Consider the following 19,004-nt stretch of genomic DNA (forward strand, 5'->3'; position numbering starts at 1 on the left):
TAACGCCGCTTAAGCAAAAGCAATACCGTGTGGTTGTCTATCTGTTCTCATCGTATTGTGGTCACCTCCCACACATGTCCTTTTTATTTCTCCCTTTTCGTTGCCCTAAACCATTAATACTTTTGACGCCTTTTATTTGGTTTGATGTTTTTCAAAGTTATTGTTACTTGTATTGTGTAATGTTTTTTTTTTGTTTTCGGTGGGTTTATTAAAAATCTTTAAATAAATATTGTTGAGAACAAACAATGAATACAAATTTTTGATTGTAGTTATTGAACATTATTATGCAATTTTTGTTGTGTATGTATGATGTCCGAAAAAAGAGGGTAAATTGTTTGAAAATTAACTTAATTTCACTGACTTTTGTTGTATCTATTGTTTTTAAGTTCATCATTGAAAAAAACCACTTGGTTTTTACTTTAACGGAAACGAATATATAGCAGCTAACCATGATACGCATTATCCTGTTACACTCGCAGAAAATGTTGGTAAATTATGTAAAACCCGCTTTTACTCTTTCCCAAGTCGTATACGATTCATTCTAGGAGAGGATCTCTTAGCACAGACTACAACCCTCTTCATTCTCTTTAATCTATTTCAACTTTAATTTGATCTTCTCTCTTTCTGTAAGATTCAGATGACCTAATTTTCTTTTTCTATCTTTTCTTTTTAAAAATTCCTTCAAAAAGTTGATTTTCTAAATATCCAAATTAGTTTCACCAACTTTTCACCGTGAGTGTAAGATCCTTCACATTGCATTGTTCATATACAAACAGTGACTGTTTTATCGGGTGGTTAGCGTTGGTAATGCGTTGGCTTTTAAAAGGGCGTGTGATTGACTTAATTGACGTTAAAAATGAGAAATTACCAAAAAAATAATGAACAACAACAAACTGCTAAATGGTAAATACCAAAATACCAAGACAACAACATAATAAACACCTCGCTTTCCTAAAAATCCACAGCGTGAAAAGAGGGGGGGAGTGTGTTGCAACAATATTGGTAAAAACATAAAATACATGTTCCTTTGCGTCTTATCCAGGAGTGTGCCGGAGCTACATGATTGTGCTGTTTTACGGACGCGTTAATGAAAATGTAAAATATTACAAAATTTTAAAGGCATTTAGCAAAAAAATAAAATAAAAATAACATCAACACCCTCCAGGTTGGCTGGCTGTGTATGCTTATAAGACATTAATTTAATGTTTGTTGCTCACTTTTAATTTGATTTGAGTACAAGACCCATAGTGGGTTTTCACAATTTGTAGCCTGTGGTTTAGTTTATGGTCCTTCAGTCTTAAGGGAGAGAAGAGAAATATTGTCATAGAGAAAATGAAGGAAAGGAGACAGTGTGAGAAAATTGGTATTATTTTTAAATTTATGATTTTTAAAATTCTTTGTAATTAGTTGTTTAACTATTTAAGCTTAATTTATTTTCATAAATTAAACGAATTAAATCTGTTTTACTAGAGATTTTATAAAATGCTTAAAAAATTAACTTTAATTACCTTGATAGAAGGTTTTTAATTTAGTTCAAAATATGTAGGGCTGAACTAGAAGAGAACTGGAACAGAACAGAACTAGAACAGAACTAGAACAGAACTGGAACAGAACTAGAACAGAACTAGAACAGAACTAGAACTGAACTAGAACAGAACTAGAACAGAACTAGAACAGAACTAGAACAGAACTAGAACTAGAACATAACTAGAACAGAACTAGAACAGAACTAGAACAGAACTAGAACAGAACTAGAACCGAACTAGAACAGAACTAGAACAGAACTAGAACAGAACTAGAACAGAACTAAAACAGAACTAGAACAGAACTAGAACAGAACTAGAACAGAATTAGAACAGAACTAGAACAGAACTAGAACAGAACTAGAACAGAACTAGAACAGAACTAGAACAGAACTAGAACAGAACTAGAACAGAACTAGAACAGAACTTGAACAGAACTAGAACAGAACTAGAACAGAACTAGAACAGATCTAGAACAGAACTAGAACAGAACTAGAACAGAACTAGAACAGAACTAGAACAGAACTAAAACAGAACTAGAAAGAACTAGAACAGAACTAGAATAGAACTAGATCAGGACTAGAACAGAACTAGAACAGAACTAGAACAGAACTAGAACAGAACTAGAACAGAACTAGAACAGAACTAGAACAGAACTAGAACAGAACTAGACAGAACTAGAACAGAACTAGAACAGAACTAGAACAGAACTAGAACAGAACTAGAACAGAACTAGAACAGAACTAGAACAGAACTAGAACAGAACTAGAACAGAACTAGAACAGAACTAGAACAGAACAGAAATAGAACAGAACTAGAACAGAACTAGAACAGAACTAGAACAGAACTAGAACAGAACTAGAACAGAACTAGAACAGAACTAGAACAGAACTAGAACAGAACTAGAACAGAACTAGAACAGAACTAGAACAGAACTAGAACAGAACTTGAACAGAACTAGAACAGAACTAGAACAGAACTAGAACAGAACTAGAACACAACTAGAACACAACTGGAACACAACTAGAACACAACTAGAACACAACTAGAACACAATTAGAACAGTACTAGAACAGAACTAAAACATAACTAGAACAGTACTAGAACAGAACTAAAACAGAACTAGAACAGAACTAGAACAGAACTAGAACAGAACTAGAACAGAACTAGAACAGAACTAGAACTGAACTAGAACAGAACTAGAACAGAACTAGAACAGAACTAGAACAGAACTAGAACTAGAACACAACTAGAACACAACTAGAACAGAACTAGAACAGAACTAGAACAGTACTAGAACAGAATTAGATCAGAACTAGAACAGAACTAGAACAGAACTAGAACAGAACTAGAACAGAACTAGAACAGAACTAGAACAGAACTAGAACAGAACTAGAACAGAACTAGAACAGAACTAGAACAGAACTAGAACAGAACTAGAACAGAACTAGAACAGAACTAGAACAGAACTAGAAGAGTACTAGAACAGAACTAGAACAGAACTAGAACAGAACTAGAACAGAACTAGAACAGAACTAGAACAGAACTAGAACGGAACTAGAACAGAACTAGAACAGAACTAGAACAGAACTAGAACAGAACTAAAGCAGAACTAGAACAGAACTAGAACAGAACTAGAACAGAACTAGAACATAACTAGAACAGAACTAGAACATAACTAGAGCAGAACTAGAACAGAACTAGAACAGAACTAGAACAGAACTAGAACAGAACTAGAACAGAACTAGAACAGAACTAGAACAGAACTAGAACAGAACTAGAACAGAACTAGAACAGAACTAGAACAGAACTAGAACAGAACTAGAATAGAACTAGAACAGAACTAGAACAGAACTAGAACAGAATTAGAACAGAACTAGAACAGAACTAGAACAGAACTAGAACAGAACTAGAACAGAACTAGAACAGAACTAGAACAGAACTAGAACAGAACTAGAACAGAACTAGAACAGAACTAGAACAGAACTAGAACAGAACTAGAACAGAACTAGAACAGAACTAGAACAGAACTAGAACAGAACTAGAACAGAACTAGAACGGATCAAGAACAAAACTCCTCGTTCACCGATTAAAGATTGATTTAAAGTTGTGGAGAGTTTGTTTCTCATTCCATTACCTCAAATATTAAATTAATTATGTTCTACTATCATTTTTATTGTTTTAGCTTCCATATTATTAATCCTCTATCTTATCTATTGACCAATTATTATACAATTCTTTGATTCTTTCATATTCAATCATAATTTTTCTATTTACCCATAAAATGGTTTGTGGTTTTTCATACAAAAACATTTTGCCCATTAATCATATTTCAAATCAAAAATAAAAATCCTGTAATATTCAATAACGATTGTTAAAACATGTCAAACTGACAGTTGTATACTTTTTCTACTAACACCCCTTTCGCTTCTCCATGGATGTTTGGGGGGCACGTTCTATGGAACGTTCGTATTACATTTTGGCCTACACTTGGTTGTAATGTGATTTAATGTGAAAAATTATTATCTTATTCATACAATATTATCAATTTGTTAAACATTACATTCTTTATTGATAAACAAAAAGCTTTATCTGCTTTGGCATTTCAGGTCAACGGGGAGGAAGAAAATAAAATTTACAGCGATTTTATCATTTACTGAACTACATTCCTTAAGAGTTTTAATGTTGCAGTTTCTACAAAAACATAAGTTTTCAATTGTTGCAAACAAGAAATACAAATATTTTATTTACTTTTTAGCTGTAGTTTTTTTTTTTGCAATATTTATTTTGTATTTATGCTGCCAACAGATAAGAAATTCCATAAAAAAGCATAAATGTCTAGACCCTAAAGACCTAGTTATTTCAAGAGTTTTTTTAATTAAAATTTTCAAATTGCCTAATTTTAGGGGTTTTTAAAAGAACACAAATTATAATTATAATAATAAAATAATAATCCATCTATTATATTTATACATATCTCTTATTTTTAATCAAGTTGTGCGTTTATTTCATTGTTAGGAGGGTATAAACAAATTCTTGATAATAAAACTCATTTGCCTGATATGTGTATGTTAAAAAAATGTTTCATTTGGCAGCTTGTTTGATTTTTGCTACGATCTGATAAGACATTAAGGCTGACTGGTCAAAATTGTTTAATAAACGGCGCTTATCAACCAACCCACTAACAACTTGACTCTTCCAATAAAAAATATTTACTAATGTTGAAATTGATACGTAAACTGATACATCGCACACAGAGGGAGAATCGAAATGTTTAAAGAATGAAATCTAAACTGGGGGTAGGAGGAATATTTCTTTTCTATTTCTGTTTTAGTTCTGTTCTAACTCTGTTCTAGTTTTATTCTAGTTATGTTCTAGTTAAGTTCTAGTTTTGTTCTAGTTCAGTTCTAGTTCTGTTCTTGTTCTTGTTCTAGTTCAGTTCTAGTCTTAGTTCTAGTTCAGTTCTAGTTCAGTTCTAGTTCAGTTCTTGTTCAGTTCTAGTTCAGTTCTAGTTCAGTTCTAGTTCAGTTCTAGTTCAGTTCTAGTTCAGTTCTAGTTCAGTTCTAGTTCAGTTCTAGTTCAGTTCTAGTTCAGTTCTAGTTCTAGTTCAGTTCTAGTTCAGTTCTAGTTCAGTTCTAGTTCAGTTCTAGTTCAGTTCTAGTTCTAGTTCAGTTCTAGTTCAGTTATAGTTCAGTTCTAGTTCAGTTCTAGTTCAGTTCTAGTTCAGTTCTAGTTCAGTTCTAGTTCAGTTCTAGTTCAGTTCTAGTTCAGTTCTAGTTCAGTTCTAGTTCAGTTCTAGTTCAGTTCTAGTTCAGTTCTAGTTCAGTTCTAGTTCAGTTCTAGTTCAGTTCTAGTTCAGTTCTAGTTCAATTCTAGTTCAGTTCTAGTTCAGTTCTAGTTCAGTTCTAGTTCAGTTCTAGTTCAGTTCTAGTTCAGTTCTAGTTCAGTTCTAGTTCAGTTCTAGTTCTGTTCTGTTCTAGTTTAGTTATAGTTCTGTTCTAGTTCTGTTCTAGTTCTGTTCTAGTTCTGTTCTAGTTCTGTTCTAGTTCTGTTCTAGTTCTGTTCTAGTTCTGTTCTAGTTCTGTTCTAGTTCTGTTCTAGTTCTGTTCTAGTTCTGTTCTAGTTCTGTTCTAGTTCTGTTCTAGTTCTATTCTACTTCTGTTCTAGTTTATTCTAGTTCTGTTCTAGTTCTGTTCTAGTTCTGTTCTAGTTCTGTTCTAGTTCTGTTCTAGTTCTGTTCTAGTTCTGTTCTAGTTCTGTTCTAGTTCTGTTCTAGTTCTGTTCTAGTTCTGTTCTAGTTCTGTTCTAGTTCTGTTCTAGTTCTGTTCTAGTTCTGTTCTAGTTCTGTTCTAGTTCTGTTCTAGTTCTGTTTTAGTTCTGTTCTAGTTCTGTTCTAGTTCTGTTCTAGTTCTGTTCTAGTTTTGTCCTAGTTATGTTCTAGTTATGTTCTAGTTCTGTTCTAGTTCTAGTTCTGTTCTAGTTCTGTTCTAGTTCTGTTCTAGTTATGTTCTAGTTATGTTCTAGTTCTGTTCTAGTTCTGTTCTAGTTCTGTTCTAGTTCTGTTCTAGTTCTGTTCTAGTTCTGTTCTAGTTCTGTTCTAGTTCTGTTCTAGTTCTGTTCTAGTTCTGTTCTAGTTCTGTTCTAGTTCTGTTCTAGTTCTGTTCTAGTTCTGTTCTAGTTCTGTTCTAGTTCTGTTCTAGTTCTGTTCTAGTTCTGTTCTAGTTCTGTTCTAGTTCTGTTCTAGTTCTGTTCTGTTCTAGTTCTGTTCTGTTCTAGTTCTGTTCTAGTTATATTCTATTTCTGTTCTAGTCAATTTTATTCACGTGTATCAAATGCATGTTTTAACACCTTTAATTATCTGCCTTCATTTGTAATCTTAACCATCCTATTCCTAGAGATTGTTTATTTTTGATAAATCATAGAAAATTTATGGCCCTCGAAAATGTGAGTAGTATTTTATAACAAATTATATATATATATTTCTGATATAAGAAACCAGCTTTCTTACGTCCATAAAATTTATGAGCAACAACAAATACAAAACCTCTAAAAATAAAACATTTAATTAAAAAATTTATAACAATTGTTTAATGAATTTATAAGCAAGAAATGAATTTTAATTTTTTTACGTACTATTCTAAGGCCCCCCTTTTAGGTGCAAAATTCAAATTGCAATTTTTTAGTAATAAATAAAATATAATTTTTTGCACTCAAGTACCTATTTTGAACTCAATATAATTAAACAAATAAAATTCTGGTTGTACATTTGTACTTGTTGTCTCCTAAAAGTATCTCAAGTATGATGATGAGTAATTTTTGTTGCTATAGTTGTTGTTTATATATTTTTTTTATTTAATTAACGTTTATGGTTTTTTACCTGTTTTGTCAGTTGTCTTATTAGAACAACACTTACTCTTTCCATAACACCACCTCAAATTTGCTGTTTTATGGGAGACACTTCAGAAATCACAAGAGTTTTGATTTGTTTTACCACATAATTTTCGAGTACATACTATAGTATATAGTATTTGATTTTTTTGATTTGTTGATGATCGTAACGATTTTTGTTTCTTGTTGTTGTATTTGTTATTTCACCAAGGGTACTTATGGACTCACACTTCTGAAGATGATTTTTTTATTTGATTTGTTGTCGTTTATTTCAAGTTTTTTTATTGGTGCAAATTAGCTGTATAATTAAAAATGAAGTGTTATTGTCTGTTTTATATAGAAAGAAATTATGATTGAATAATAATATTAAATTTGAATCGCCGTCGGTAAGTGTTGTAATTTATAATGTGGGAGAATTGTTCTGGAAATTATTGTTAGCCGACGGTAAATCGTAGCGGATACAAACAGACCTTTTTCAGAAAATCATCTGTGGCTGAGAAAAGTTTCAAGATTGGAATTTAATTAGTACTTTTAAAACATTAGTGGTCTATTTTGGGACTACAAAACGACTTAAAGTCGAAGCTGAATTAGGACTAATGAACAGACCAACGATCTTTTGAAAACAAAAAGTTCTATCATTGAGGTTTAATTAGGATTTAATTGTTCTGCTTCACTACTAGTTTAGATCTAGTTCAATTCTAGTTCAGTTCTAGTTCTGTTCTAGTTCTGTTCTAGTTCAAGTTCTGTTCTAGTTCTGTTCTAGTTCTGTTCTAGTTCTGTTCTAGTTCTGTTCTAGTCTGTTCTAGTTCTAGTTCTGTTCTAGTTCTGTTCTAGTTCTAGTCGTTCTAGTTCTGTTCTAGTTCTGTTCTAGTTCTGTTCTAGTTCTGTTCTAGTTCTGTTCTAGTTCTGTTCTAGTTCTGTTCTAGTTCTGTTCTAGTTCTGTTCTAGTTCTGTTCTAGTCTGTTCTATGTTCTGTTCTAGTTCTGTTCTAGTCTGTTCTAGTTCTGTTCTAGTTCTGTTCTAGTTCTATTCTAGTTCTGTTCTAGTTCTGTTCTAGTTCTGTTCTAGTTCTGTTCTAGTTCTAGTTCTAGTTCTGTTCTAGTTCTGTTCTAGTTCTGTTCTAGTTCTGTTCTAGTTACTAGTTCTAGTTCTGTTCTAGTTCTGTTCTAGTTCTGTTCTAGTTTCTGTTCTAGTTCTGTTCTAGTTCTGTTCTAGTTCTGTTCTAGTTCTGTTCTAGTTCTGTTCTAGTTCTGTTCTAGTTCTGTTCTAGTTCTGTTCTAGTTCTCGTTCTAGTTCTTTCTAGTCTGTTCTAGTTCTGTTCTAGTTCTGTTCTAGTTCTGTTCTAGTTCTGTTCAGTTCTGTCTAGTTCTGTTCTAGTTCTGTTTCTAGTTCTGTTCTAGTTCTGTTCTAGTTCTGTTCTAGTTCTGTTCTAGTTCTGTTCTAGTTCTGTTCTAGTTCTGTTCTAGTTCTGTTCTAGTTCTGTTCTAGTTCTGTTCTAGTTCTGTTCTAGTTCTATTCTAGTTCTATCTATTCTAGTTCTGTTCTAGTTCTGTTCTAGTTCTGTTCTAGTTCTGTTCTAGTTCTGTCTTTCTAGTTCTGTTCTAGTTCTGTTCTAGTTCTGTTCTAGTTCTGTTCTAGTTCTGTTCTGTTCTAGTTCTGTTCTAGTTCTGTTCTAGTTCTGTTCTAGTTCTGTTCTAGTTCTGTTCTAGTTCTGTTCTAGTTCTGTTCTAGTTCTGTTCTAGTTCTGTTCTAGTTCTGTTCTAGTTCTGTTCTAGTTCTGTTCTAGTTCTGTTCTAGTTCTGTTCTAGTTCTGTTCTAGTTCTGTTCTAGTTCTGTTCTAGTTCTGTTCTAGTTCTGTTCTAGTTCTGTTCTAGTTCTGTTCTAGTTCTGTTCTAGTTCTGTTCTAGTTCCTGTTCTAGTTCTGTTCCTAGTTCTGTTCTAGTTCTGTTCTAGTTCTGTTCTAGTTCTGTTTCTAGTTCTGTTCTAGTTTCTAGTTCTGTTATAGGTTCTGTTCTAGTTCTGTTCTAGTTCTGTGTCTAGTTCGGTTCCTAGTTCTGTTCTAGTTCTGTTCTAGTTCTGTTCTAGTTCTGTTCTAGTTCTGTTCTAGTTCTGTTCTAGTTCTGTTCTAGTTTCTGTCTAGTTCTGTTCTAGTTCTTGTTCTAGTTCTGTTCCTAGTTCGTTCTAGTTCTGTTCTAGTTTCTGTTCTAGTGCTGTTCTAGTTCTGTTCTAGTTCTGTTCTAAGTTGTCTAGTTTCTAGTTCGGTTTACGTTCTGTTCTATTCTAGTTATGTTCTAGTATGTTTATGTCCTAGTTTATGTTGCCTAGTTTTGTTCTAGTTTTGTTCTAGTGCTGTTCAGTTCTGGTTCTAGTTCTGTTCTAGTTCTGTTCTAGTTCTGTTCTAGTTCTGTTCTAGTTCGTTTTCATAGTTCTGTTCTAGTTCTGTTCTAGTTCTGTTTCTAGTTCTGTTCTAGTTCTTTCTGTTAGTTCTGTTCTAGTTCTGTTCTAGTTCTGTTCTAGTTCGTTCTAGTTCTGTTCTAGTTCTGTTCTAGTTCTGTTCTAGTTCTGTTCTAGTTCTGTTCTAGTTCTGTTCTAGTTCTGTTCTAGTTTCTGTTCTAGTTCTGTTCGAGTTCTGTTCTAGTTCTGTTCTAGTTCTGTTCTAGTTCTGTTCTAGTTCTGTTCTAGTTCTGTTCTAGGTTCTGTTCTAGTTCTGTTCTAGTTCTGTTCTAGTTCTGTTCTAGTTCTGTTCTAGTTCTGTTTTAGTTGTGTTCTAGTTGTGTTTCTAGTTCTGTTCTAGTTCTGTTCTAGTTCTGTTCTAGTTCTGTTCTAGTTCTGTTCTGTTCTAGTTCTAGTTCTGTTCTAGTTCTGTTCTAGTTCTGTTCTGTTCTAGTTTCTGTTCTAGTTCTTCTGTTCTAGGTTCTGTTCTATTTCTGATTCTAGTTCTGTTCTAGGTTCTGTTCTAGTTCTGTTCTAGTTGTTCTAGTTCTGTTCTAGTTCTGTTCTAGTTCTGTTCTAGTTCTGTTCTAGTTCTTTTCTAGTTTTGTTCTAGTTCTGTTTCTGTTCTAGTTCTGTTCTAGTTTTATTCTAGTTTATTTTTGATTCAGTTCTAATTTATTTTGTAATTAAAAGATTTTTGAATTTTTTTTAATAATTTTTTTATTGACTAAATTAACATTTGTTTTGGTTTTATATAATTTTTTTTTATATTACAAGTAAATATTACACAATAGATTTTTTTAAAATTTTAAAAACTATAAATTCCAATAAAATGTCTTATAAAACACAACTAATATTTAAAAAATTTGTTTAATTAATTATAATAAATTCTATATTTTTTTGTTATTTTTTGTTAGACTTTTTTAAACTTACAAACTAAACAATTTACAGGATGTTAAAATTTTAAAAAATTTTATTATTTACAAAATTGTTAAAAAGGAAAATTCTTTATGTAAGCAAAACTTTATACATTTTTTAAAACTTAAACAAGTTTTTTGTTTCTAAAGGAAATTGTGGCTAAATTATATACAATTTTTTTGTTGATAAAATGAAATTTAAAAATAGAAAACTTTTTTACAAAAATAAAATTGCAACAAATTTATTTTTGTTTTTAATTATGTTACTCCCAAGGTTTTTTTGTTTGTTTGTTATTGTCCAAATTGTTGATTATTCGAGTCGCTTCTAAAATGCTGTTTTTAAATTATTGCTTTAAGGATTAAAAATTTTTGGTAGCAAAACTTGTGAATTTTTGAAATTCATTTTTAGTTTTTTCTCTTAAAATTTTTTAAGAATTTTTTTTAAAAAGGAATTTTTCTTTTTAGTATTAATTAGGGGCCCTGATTTTGTTCTAAACACCTGTTATTGTTAACTTTTAAGGCCACCCAGCAGCTTTTATTTTTCTCTAACTAAAAAATAAACCTAAATTTGTCTAGATTTGTGAAAATTCCTTTAATTTCTAATGCCACCAGGCACGTTGATGGGCATGGGCAGCATGCATACCCGCAGCAGCCGCCGCTGCGGCATGTTGATAAGCTGCCCCATTGGCCAACACTAAATGATGGGCGGCAGCATTTTGCATAGAAGCGGAGACACAATCTTGCGGCAATTTGGTGCCATCACTGAGACAGGGTTTACCATTACGCACTAACACAGGCACAGCTACTCGTCGTGGTGAGGGCAAGGCAGAGGGATGATGATGATGACCATGTAAGGCGGGATGTTGTTCGTAGACCCCTTTTTCATTTTGGGCCCGTTTTGTCTTGTAACGATGATTCTGGAACCAGATTTTCACTTGGGTTGGTGTTAGTCTTATTAAACTGGCTAAATGTTCTCTTTCGGGAGCCGATAAATAACGTTGTTGTCTAAAACGTCTCTCCAATTCATAAGTTTGGGCCTTGGTAAATAAAACACGTCGTTTTCTTTTCTTATTAGGCATACCATCAGCCCCCGAGCCGGTATTACTACCATCTTGATCATTTTCATCATCGATTTCTTCTTCTATACCATCCTCTATTAAACTATCATCATGGGGATTAGAGGAATTACCACCAGCACTGTTATTGCTATCGGTATTGGGTTTCATTAAATGACCATTGTTTTGTTGATTATGCAGATGATGTAGATTATTGTTGTCTCCACCGCCCACCGAGAGAGCATCACTATCGGCTGAACGACTATAGGTTTTGTAATCCCCCGATAGAGCAGGCGATGTTTGGCAATTTGAACCGATATAGGTGTAGGAAACTTCTGAGTTAACGGGTGAGGTACTGTCGGGACTGGCAGGTTGTTGGACACCTGTTGTGGAGAGAAAAGAAAAAAGAAAAAAGGAATTAGTAAATTTAGTTTTTAGAGTAAAAGTTTTTTTAAGTAAAAATAAAGAGTTTTATAGGGATTATGAAAGAGTTTTATTGGAAGCTTAATTGGGACTCAATAATTAACTTAATTCAAAGCTTCCTGGACCTTAATTGAAAACAGAAGAGATTTACGCCTAGGGCTTAAAAGGAACTGTAAACAAGCTAAAGCTTAAGTTCTTCTTCAGTTCCAGTTCAGTACTAGTTCAGTTCTAGTTCAGTTCTAGTTCAGTACTAGTTCAGTTCAGTTCTAGTTCAGTTCTAGTTCAGTTCTAGTTCAGTTCTAGTTCAGTTCTAGTTCAGTTCTAGTTCAGTTCTAGTTCAGTTCTAGTTCAGTTCTAGTTCAGTTCTAGTTCAGTTCTAGTTCAGTTCTAGTTCAGTTCTAGTTCAGTTCTAGTTCAGTTCTAGTTCAGTTCTAGTTCAGTTCTAGTTCAGTTCTAGTTCAGTTCTAGTTCAGTTCTAGTTCAGTTCTAGTTCAGTTCTAGTTCAGTTCTAGTTCAGTTCTAGTTCAGTTCTAGTTCAGTTCTAGTTCAGTTCTAGTTCAGTTCTAGTTCAGCTCTAGTTCAGTTCTAGTTCAGTTCTAGTTCAGTTTTAGTTCAGTTCTAGTTCAGTTCTAGTTCAGTTCTAGTTCAGTTCTAGTTCAGTTCTAGTTCAGTTCTAGTTCAGTTCTAGTTCAGTTCTAGTTCAGTTCTAGTTCAGTTCTAGTTTCAGTTAGTTCTAGTTCAGTTCTAGTTCAGTTCTAGTTCAGTTCTAGTTCAGTTCTAGTTCAGTTCTAGTTCAGTTCTAGTTCAGTTCTAGTTCAGTTCTAGTTCAGTTCTAGTTCAGTTCTAGTTCAGTTCTAGTTCAGTTCTAGTTCAGCTCTAGTTCAGTTCTAGTTCAGTTCTAGTCAGTTCTAGTTCAGTTCTAGTTCAGTTCTAGTTCAGTTCTAGTTCAGTTCTAGTTCAGTTCTAGTTCAGTTCTAGTTCAGTTCTAGTTCAGTTCTAGTTCAGTTCTAGTTCAGTTCTAGTTCAGTTCTAGTTCAGTTCTAGTTCAGTTCTAGTTCAGTTCTAGTTCAGTTCTAGTTCAGTTCTAGTTCAGTCTAGTTCAGTTCTAGTTCTAGTTCAGTTCTAGTTCAGTTCTAGTTCAGTTCTAGTTCAGTTCTAGTTCAGTTCTAGTTCAGTTCTAGTTCAGTTCTAGTTCAGTTCTAGTTCAGTTCTAGTTCAGTTCTAGTTCAGTTCTAGTTCAGTTCTAGTTCAGTTCTAGTTCAGTTCTAGTTCAGTTCTAGTTCAGTTCTAGTTCAGTTCTAGTTCAGTTCTAGTTCAGTTCTAGTTCAGTTCTAGTTCAGTTCTAGTTCAGTTCTAGTTCAGTTCTAGTTCAGTTCTAGTTCAGTTCTAGTTCAGTTCTAGTTCAGTTCTAGTTCAGTTCTAGTTCAGTTCTAGTTCAGTTCTAGTTCAGTTCTAGTTCAGTTCTAGTTCAGTTCTAGTTCAGTTCTAGTTCAGTTCTAGTTCAGTTCTAGTTCAGTTCTAGTTCAGTTCTAGTTCAGTTCCAGTTCAGTTCTAGTTCAGTTAGTAAGAAAATCTGTTTTAAGAAATCTTTCAAGAAAACATACTTAAAGTTCAGCTTTAATATGTGCAAACAATGTAAAACACTCTGAATTTTTTCTTATTATAGACTATTTTTAGGGGCGTTAATAAATTGTCTATAATTTTTATTGTAAAACATTATAACAAACGGGAAGGATGGCATATTAGATCACACCTCTATTTGAGGTTTTTCGTTTAACATGATTTAACATATTGCTTTTTGCTTTTACAAGCCAAAAAACCACCCCAGTTTTAGACACTACAGGAAGGTCACTGGAACTGCCAAAAAACGATCTTTAACACAATAGAAGAGGAAGTTTGTTATAATATCAGTTAAAACTCCTGTGGAGTTATAGAAAACTATGAATGAATTTTTAGAAAACAATAAGTATGAAAGAGACAGGGAGAGTTTCAGGTAGTTAAGAAAATTTTGTTTTTGTTGCTATTACAAACAATGGAAAAAACATAAACTAAGGATTAATTGACATTTGATTTTTATATAAAAACACAAAAACACACAGAGAACATAAAATATATGACAAACGTAAAGCTTTTCAAGATTGATAGTGTGATTTAGCAAGGATTTTTATTAGTATAAAAGAAAAACCACCCTGAATTTTTAATGTGATTTCTTTTTTTTTTTTGGGCTAAATAATTTACCAATTCTATGTTACAATAGGTTATATATCCTATATCCTGTTAAAACAATGCTGTTTCATGGGGTGTGTATGTATGTGTGAAGATCCTTTTTAAAGGAAAATTATCTGGCAAATTGTAGACAAATTTTCCGTGTTTATTTTATAATTGTTATATTTCAAAATCTTGCTTGTCATTAATTGTAAGTTAAAAAGTTATTTGGGGTTTTGTTTGTTGTTCGCTCGTTTGTTCCTTTATTTATTTGTTGTCTATCGATTTATTAAACTCTTCTCTTAATAATGTTTCTAACAAAAGGCAGATGTTTTTTTTGGGAATATATTTTTTAATAACCTTTTTTTTTTTAACATAATTCTATTAATAACCACCCTTAATTTGTTGTTTTTTAATCTTGACTAATAGTTTTTTTTTTTGGCTGCTTCACACTTGAGGATTATTTTGTTATTTTTTAGTTAGTGTTTAGTGTGTGTGTATTTTTTTAGGGAAATATTAAAAATATTGGCACGCACTTCCTTTTAGAGTTTTAGCTACTGAAGTATATGGGAATTTTTACAGCTGTTTAAAGTGAAAGCTCCCTGTAGTTTTATTAAGTTATTAAAAGGATAATAAAGCAAATAATTTTGTTAGGCAATAGGTTGCTATGGTATAATCATTAATCACCTTTTGAAAAAAACAAGAAATTGGTTTAAAACTTAAAATTATATAAGGCAAGGAATCAGAAAGGCAGAGGAAACTTAAGTCAACATTTGAAAAAAAAAAATCAAATACAATTATGAATGAATGTTTTAATAAGACAGCAAAAATGATTTTGATTTCAAGTTTTAATAGGTTTACAAAAAGCTCTATGAATGAAGTTTAATTGGGACTTAGTTGGGAACACAAACTGTTCTAAGATTTGACCCTAGTTGTAACTGCAAAAAGTTCAACAGTTGAAGACTAATTTGCACAACAAAAAGCTCTAAAATTAGAGCTTAATTGGCACTGCTTGTGACTAACGATTGATGTTTAATTTGCACTTCATATAGTTCTTAGTTAGAAGCTTAATTAGGACTACAGAAATTTTCAAGATTAAAGCTCTATTTGAACAACGAAAAGCTTTAAGATTTAAACTACAAAAGTTGTAAGAATAAATGTTATTAATTAACTACAAAAAGTTCTGAGTTTCAAGCTTAAAGTGAATTACAAAATGCTTTAAGGTAGAAGCTTAATTGGTATTGATTTCGAATTGCTCTAAAATTGAAGCTACAAAAAGTTCAAAGGTACAAGCTTAATTTGGCCTACAAAATGAGCAAAGATTTAAGCTTTATTGGGATTAGAATAAGGCCTTCGAATAAAGCTTAATTAATGCTATCAAAGAAGCTTAATTGAAACTTCAACATCTTCTACAATTAAAGCTTAATTGGGCCTTTATTTTAAGCATAAGTAAGACTAGAACTTTGTTTTAAGCATTAGTAAAACTTCATTAAAAGCTTAATTGAAAGCTTATGATTAACATAAAAAGTTTTAAAATTGGAGTTTAATTGAAATCATAAAAAGTCCCCAGAATTAAAGCTTGTTTTAAACTAAGCTTTTGCAAGCTTGTTTTAAACGAAGCTTTGAAAACGGAGACTAGAAAATGAGCTTTATTGAAAGCTTAAGTTAAACATAAACTGCCTTATGCAAAAACGATTATTAAGTTAACAATGATTGTTAAAACCTGTTTTTATATGGAAAAAGTGTGTAGTAAACCATTGTTAACTTTAGTAATCGTTTTTGCATAAGGCAGAAAACGTCTTACAATTGAAGTTTAATTTAAATCACTAAAAGTCACTCAAAGCTTGTTTTGAAAGCTTCTTCTTAACTAAGCTTTTGAAGGCTTGTTTCAAACTAAGTTTTTAAAAGTGGGACTAGAAAATGAGCTTCATTTAAAGCTTATTTCAACTTAAAAACTCTTATAATTAGAGTTTAATTGAAATCCTAAAAAGTTCCTTAATTAAAGCTTGTTCTTAACTAAACTTTTGAAAGCTTGTTTAAAAAAGCTTTTAAATGTTTATTTCTAATTAAGCTTTTAAAGCTTATTTTTTCTCTCCTTAAACTTACCGTATAAATCATTTTCCTTAATCCAAGGCGAACGACCCGAATGCGTTAGCATTGTATGGGCTATATGATACGAAGACATGTCATCGTTGAAACCATTGGGGAAATTTTTAGGTAAATATTGACCAGCAGCCGCCACAGCAGCGGCAGCATTATGATTGGCAATAAATTGAGCGGCTGCCTGAGCCTGAGCTGAAGCACTAACCGCCGCCGCTGAAGCCACATTAGAAGCACTGTTAGGATCCAAAACGGCAGCAGGATTGGCGGCTGTAGTTAGGTGAGTGGAATCGCCATTTAAGGGGGTTAAATGATTGGCATCGGAGGTTTGTTGCTGTTGATTAATATCTTGCGGATGATGGCCGCCGGTGTTGTGTTTAAGTTCAGAGTTTTCTAAATTTAAAATATCCGATATATGAAAACCGGAAGATCTTTGCGAGGAGGGTACTTTGGCATCAAAGAGGCTAAAAAGAAAAAACAAAAGAAAGGAAATGATGAATTTTGTGTATAAAGAACAAATTTATTTATTACATAAAACTATAAAAGTTATATTTAGTTTAAAAAATCTACCTGTTTCTGCTAGTGCTTTGGGTAATTTTTAAATAATTGTTTTATGATTTTGGGTAAAAACAGGATGTATGGGATTTTTTGTTACGAAAATATTATAATATTTTAAAAATTAAGCCCAAGATTATTCACACATTTTTGTTTTCAAACTGAGCTAAAAATGTTCGTAAATGTGTTAAAGTTAAAGCCCTGAAGTTAAACATTTTGTAAATTAATCTTTGTAAGGAAATTTGATTTTTGTTAATTTAATCACATCAACAATTAACTAAATTCCTTACAAAACCAAGGCACACTTCTTTTGATACTACAGCTTTAGACAGCAACTAAAATTAAAGATTAAATTTTAACTACCTGAATTTCAGAGGTTAATTTGTGTATCCGTCCATCCATCCGTCCGTCCGTCTGTCCCTAGCAAAAACCACAAAACTGTTGTTAATACAAAACACATGTGTGTTAAGCAAAAAAAAAAACTAGGTTTTCTTTGAGTAAAAATGGTTTTTCCCTGTGAGTTTCCCAAAAGATTTTTCGCAATTTAAGCAAAATTCCCACGCCTTTTAGGCACAAGTTTAACACCTCTAAAACGTTTACACTTAGATCACTGTGTATTTAAGGGAATTTCCTTAACAGGATTCCCCCGTGTTTCGCCTGTTACGTGTGTTCTCTCGTATGTCTGTTGGCAATGTCTGTTCAACACATGTTTGGAAATTGAGCAAAAATTTTGAAATTTTCTTATGGTTTTTCCTTTAACACCTATGGGAATTTTAAACAAAATTTCCTTGATTTTATATGATGGCTCATCAGGGGAGATTAGTTTTTTATTAGCAAAGTGTACAGGAAAAAACAGCGAGAAAGATCCTTGTACGCGCCTTTGGTTTTGTCGAGCAAAAATTTGGGTAAATCCTTAATAACAGCACCAAAAATTTGCTAAAACTTTACATGTGCGTGGAAATTACGTGTTTTTATTTAATTTTTAAAATTGGGATTTAAATTAAGGAATTAATTAGGATAATTGCTTAACAAACAGAAAATTTTAACAAAATTTTCAACAATTTTAAAGAGATTTTATTTTTTTCAAAACATCCCATAGTGCTTTAATTAATTTTCCTTCAAACTTAATACATTCTATTAAGAAATTACAAAAAAAATCAAAATTTGTTAAATTTGTTTAAAAATTCTTAAAGTCTTCCTTAAACGACCCATAGTGTCATAAGTAAATTTTCAAAATATCATTAATGTCCTTTAATTCCTTTTGTTTTACTAAAAAATTATATCAAATTTGTTTAATGTTTTTCCAAATTCTTGATTTAAAGCTTAAACGACCCATAGTGTTATAAATAGATTTTCTAAAATGTATAAATTTTAACTTTAACATAATTAAAAAACCCCAACAACCCCAATAAAACAACCTAAAAATTTAACAAGTTCCAATTTTTTGTTTTTAAACAACCCACTGTGCAATTACAAAATCTTAAAATTTTACATTGTGCAACAATGTTTTAACATTTCTTTAAATTATAAAACAAAATTTCGCTCAAAAAAGCCATAAAAGTGTTATTTTTATCCATTTTGTTTTAACCTACCCATAGTGCAACATTAAAATCTTTGAAATTTTACTGCATTTTATATTTATAGACATTTTAACATAACTTCTCACTTGAAAAATATAAAAAAAATATTACTCCAGATTTTTTCTCTAACAAGCCCATAGTGCAAGGAAAAAATATTTAAAATTTCTAAAATTTCTTTCAAATTAAACAAAAAATTCTCAAGAAATTCACAAAAAATGCTATTTTATTGAATTTTGTATTTTAAACATCCCATTGTGCAATTATAAAATCTTTAAATTAAAACACATTTTAACATTTATTTAATTACTAAAACAAAATTCCAAAAAAATAAAGTTTTGATGAAGTTTTACAGAATTTAGTTTTTTTTATGCAACCCATTGTGCAACTTCAAATTCAAATTTTTAACCATTTTTTTAACATTTATTTAAATTTGATAACAATTGAATAAAAAAAATTCACAATTTAAACAATTTAGTGTCGAAATTTTAAAAAAATGTATAAAAAGCTTTGCGAAATGCTTGTGAGCTTTAGAGCTTTTGTAGAAAATTTGAATAAAATTAATTTTTTTGTTAAATTTTGATTGAAAATTTCAAGTCCATAACGATTACTTCATATTTTAGTAATTTATTACATCAAAATCCGAAAAAATGCTTCAAAAGCTTGAAAGCTTTAGCAGACATTTTTTATAATTTTCAGGTTTTTCTTCGAAATTTTAAATACTATGACGATTAAAAAGTATTTGAGGGCTTTATAATAGAAAATATGTAAAATTTGTTTCAAAGCTTTAAAGCTTTTTTCTTAAAGTTCAATGAAAGTAAATTTTTT

At 31.5% G+C, this 19,004-nt stretch overlaps 1 protein-coding gene across 1 annotated transcript in view; it reads right to left on the reverse strand.

The window, feature by feature from the left end:
- Positions 1-10,441: 10,441 nt before the first annotated feature.
- The window catches only part of LOC119611109 (homeobox protein vnd), a 35,990-nt gene continuing 27,427 nt past the window's right edge, over positions 10,442-19,004 (reverse strand). Inside the window, exons 2-3 of the mRNA XM_037966577.1 lie at positions 16,051-16,508; positions 10,442-11,699 (exon numbers count right to left, since the gene is read on the reverse strand). Of these exons, the coding sequence (XP_037822505.1) occupies positions 10,861-11,699; positions 16,051-16,508 (1,297 nt within the window). The 3' untranslated portion in view covers positions 10,442-10,860. The remainder of the gene's footprint in view (positions 11,700-16,050; positions 16,509-19,004) is intronic.

The sequence above is a fragment of the Lucilia sericata genome, unplaced genomic scaffold, assembly GCF_015586225.1.
Source record: "Lucilia sericata isolate MDLA Ls3-8-SP2 unplaced genomic scaffold, ASM1558622v1 Contig001363F_arrow, whole genome shotgun sequence".
NCBI classification, from domain to species: Eukaryota; Metazoa; Arthropoda; class Insecta; order Diptera; family Calliphoridae; genus Lucilia; species Lucilia sericata.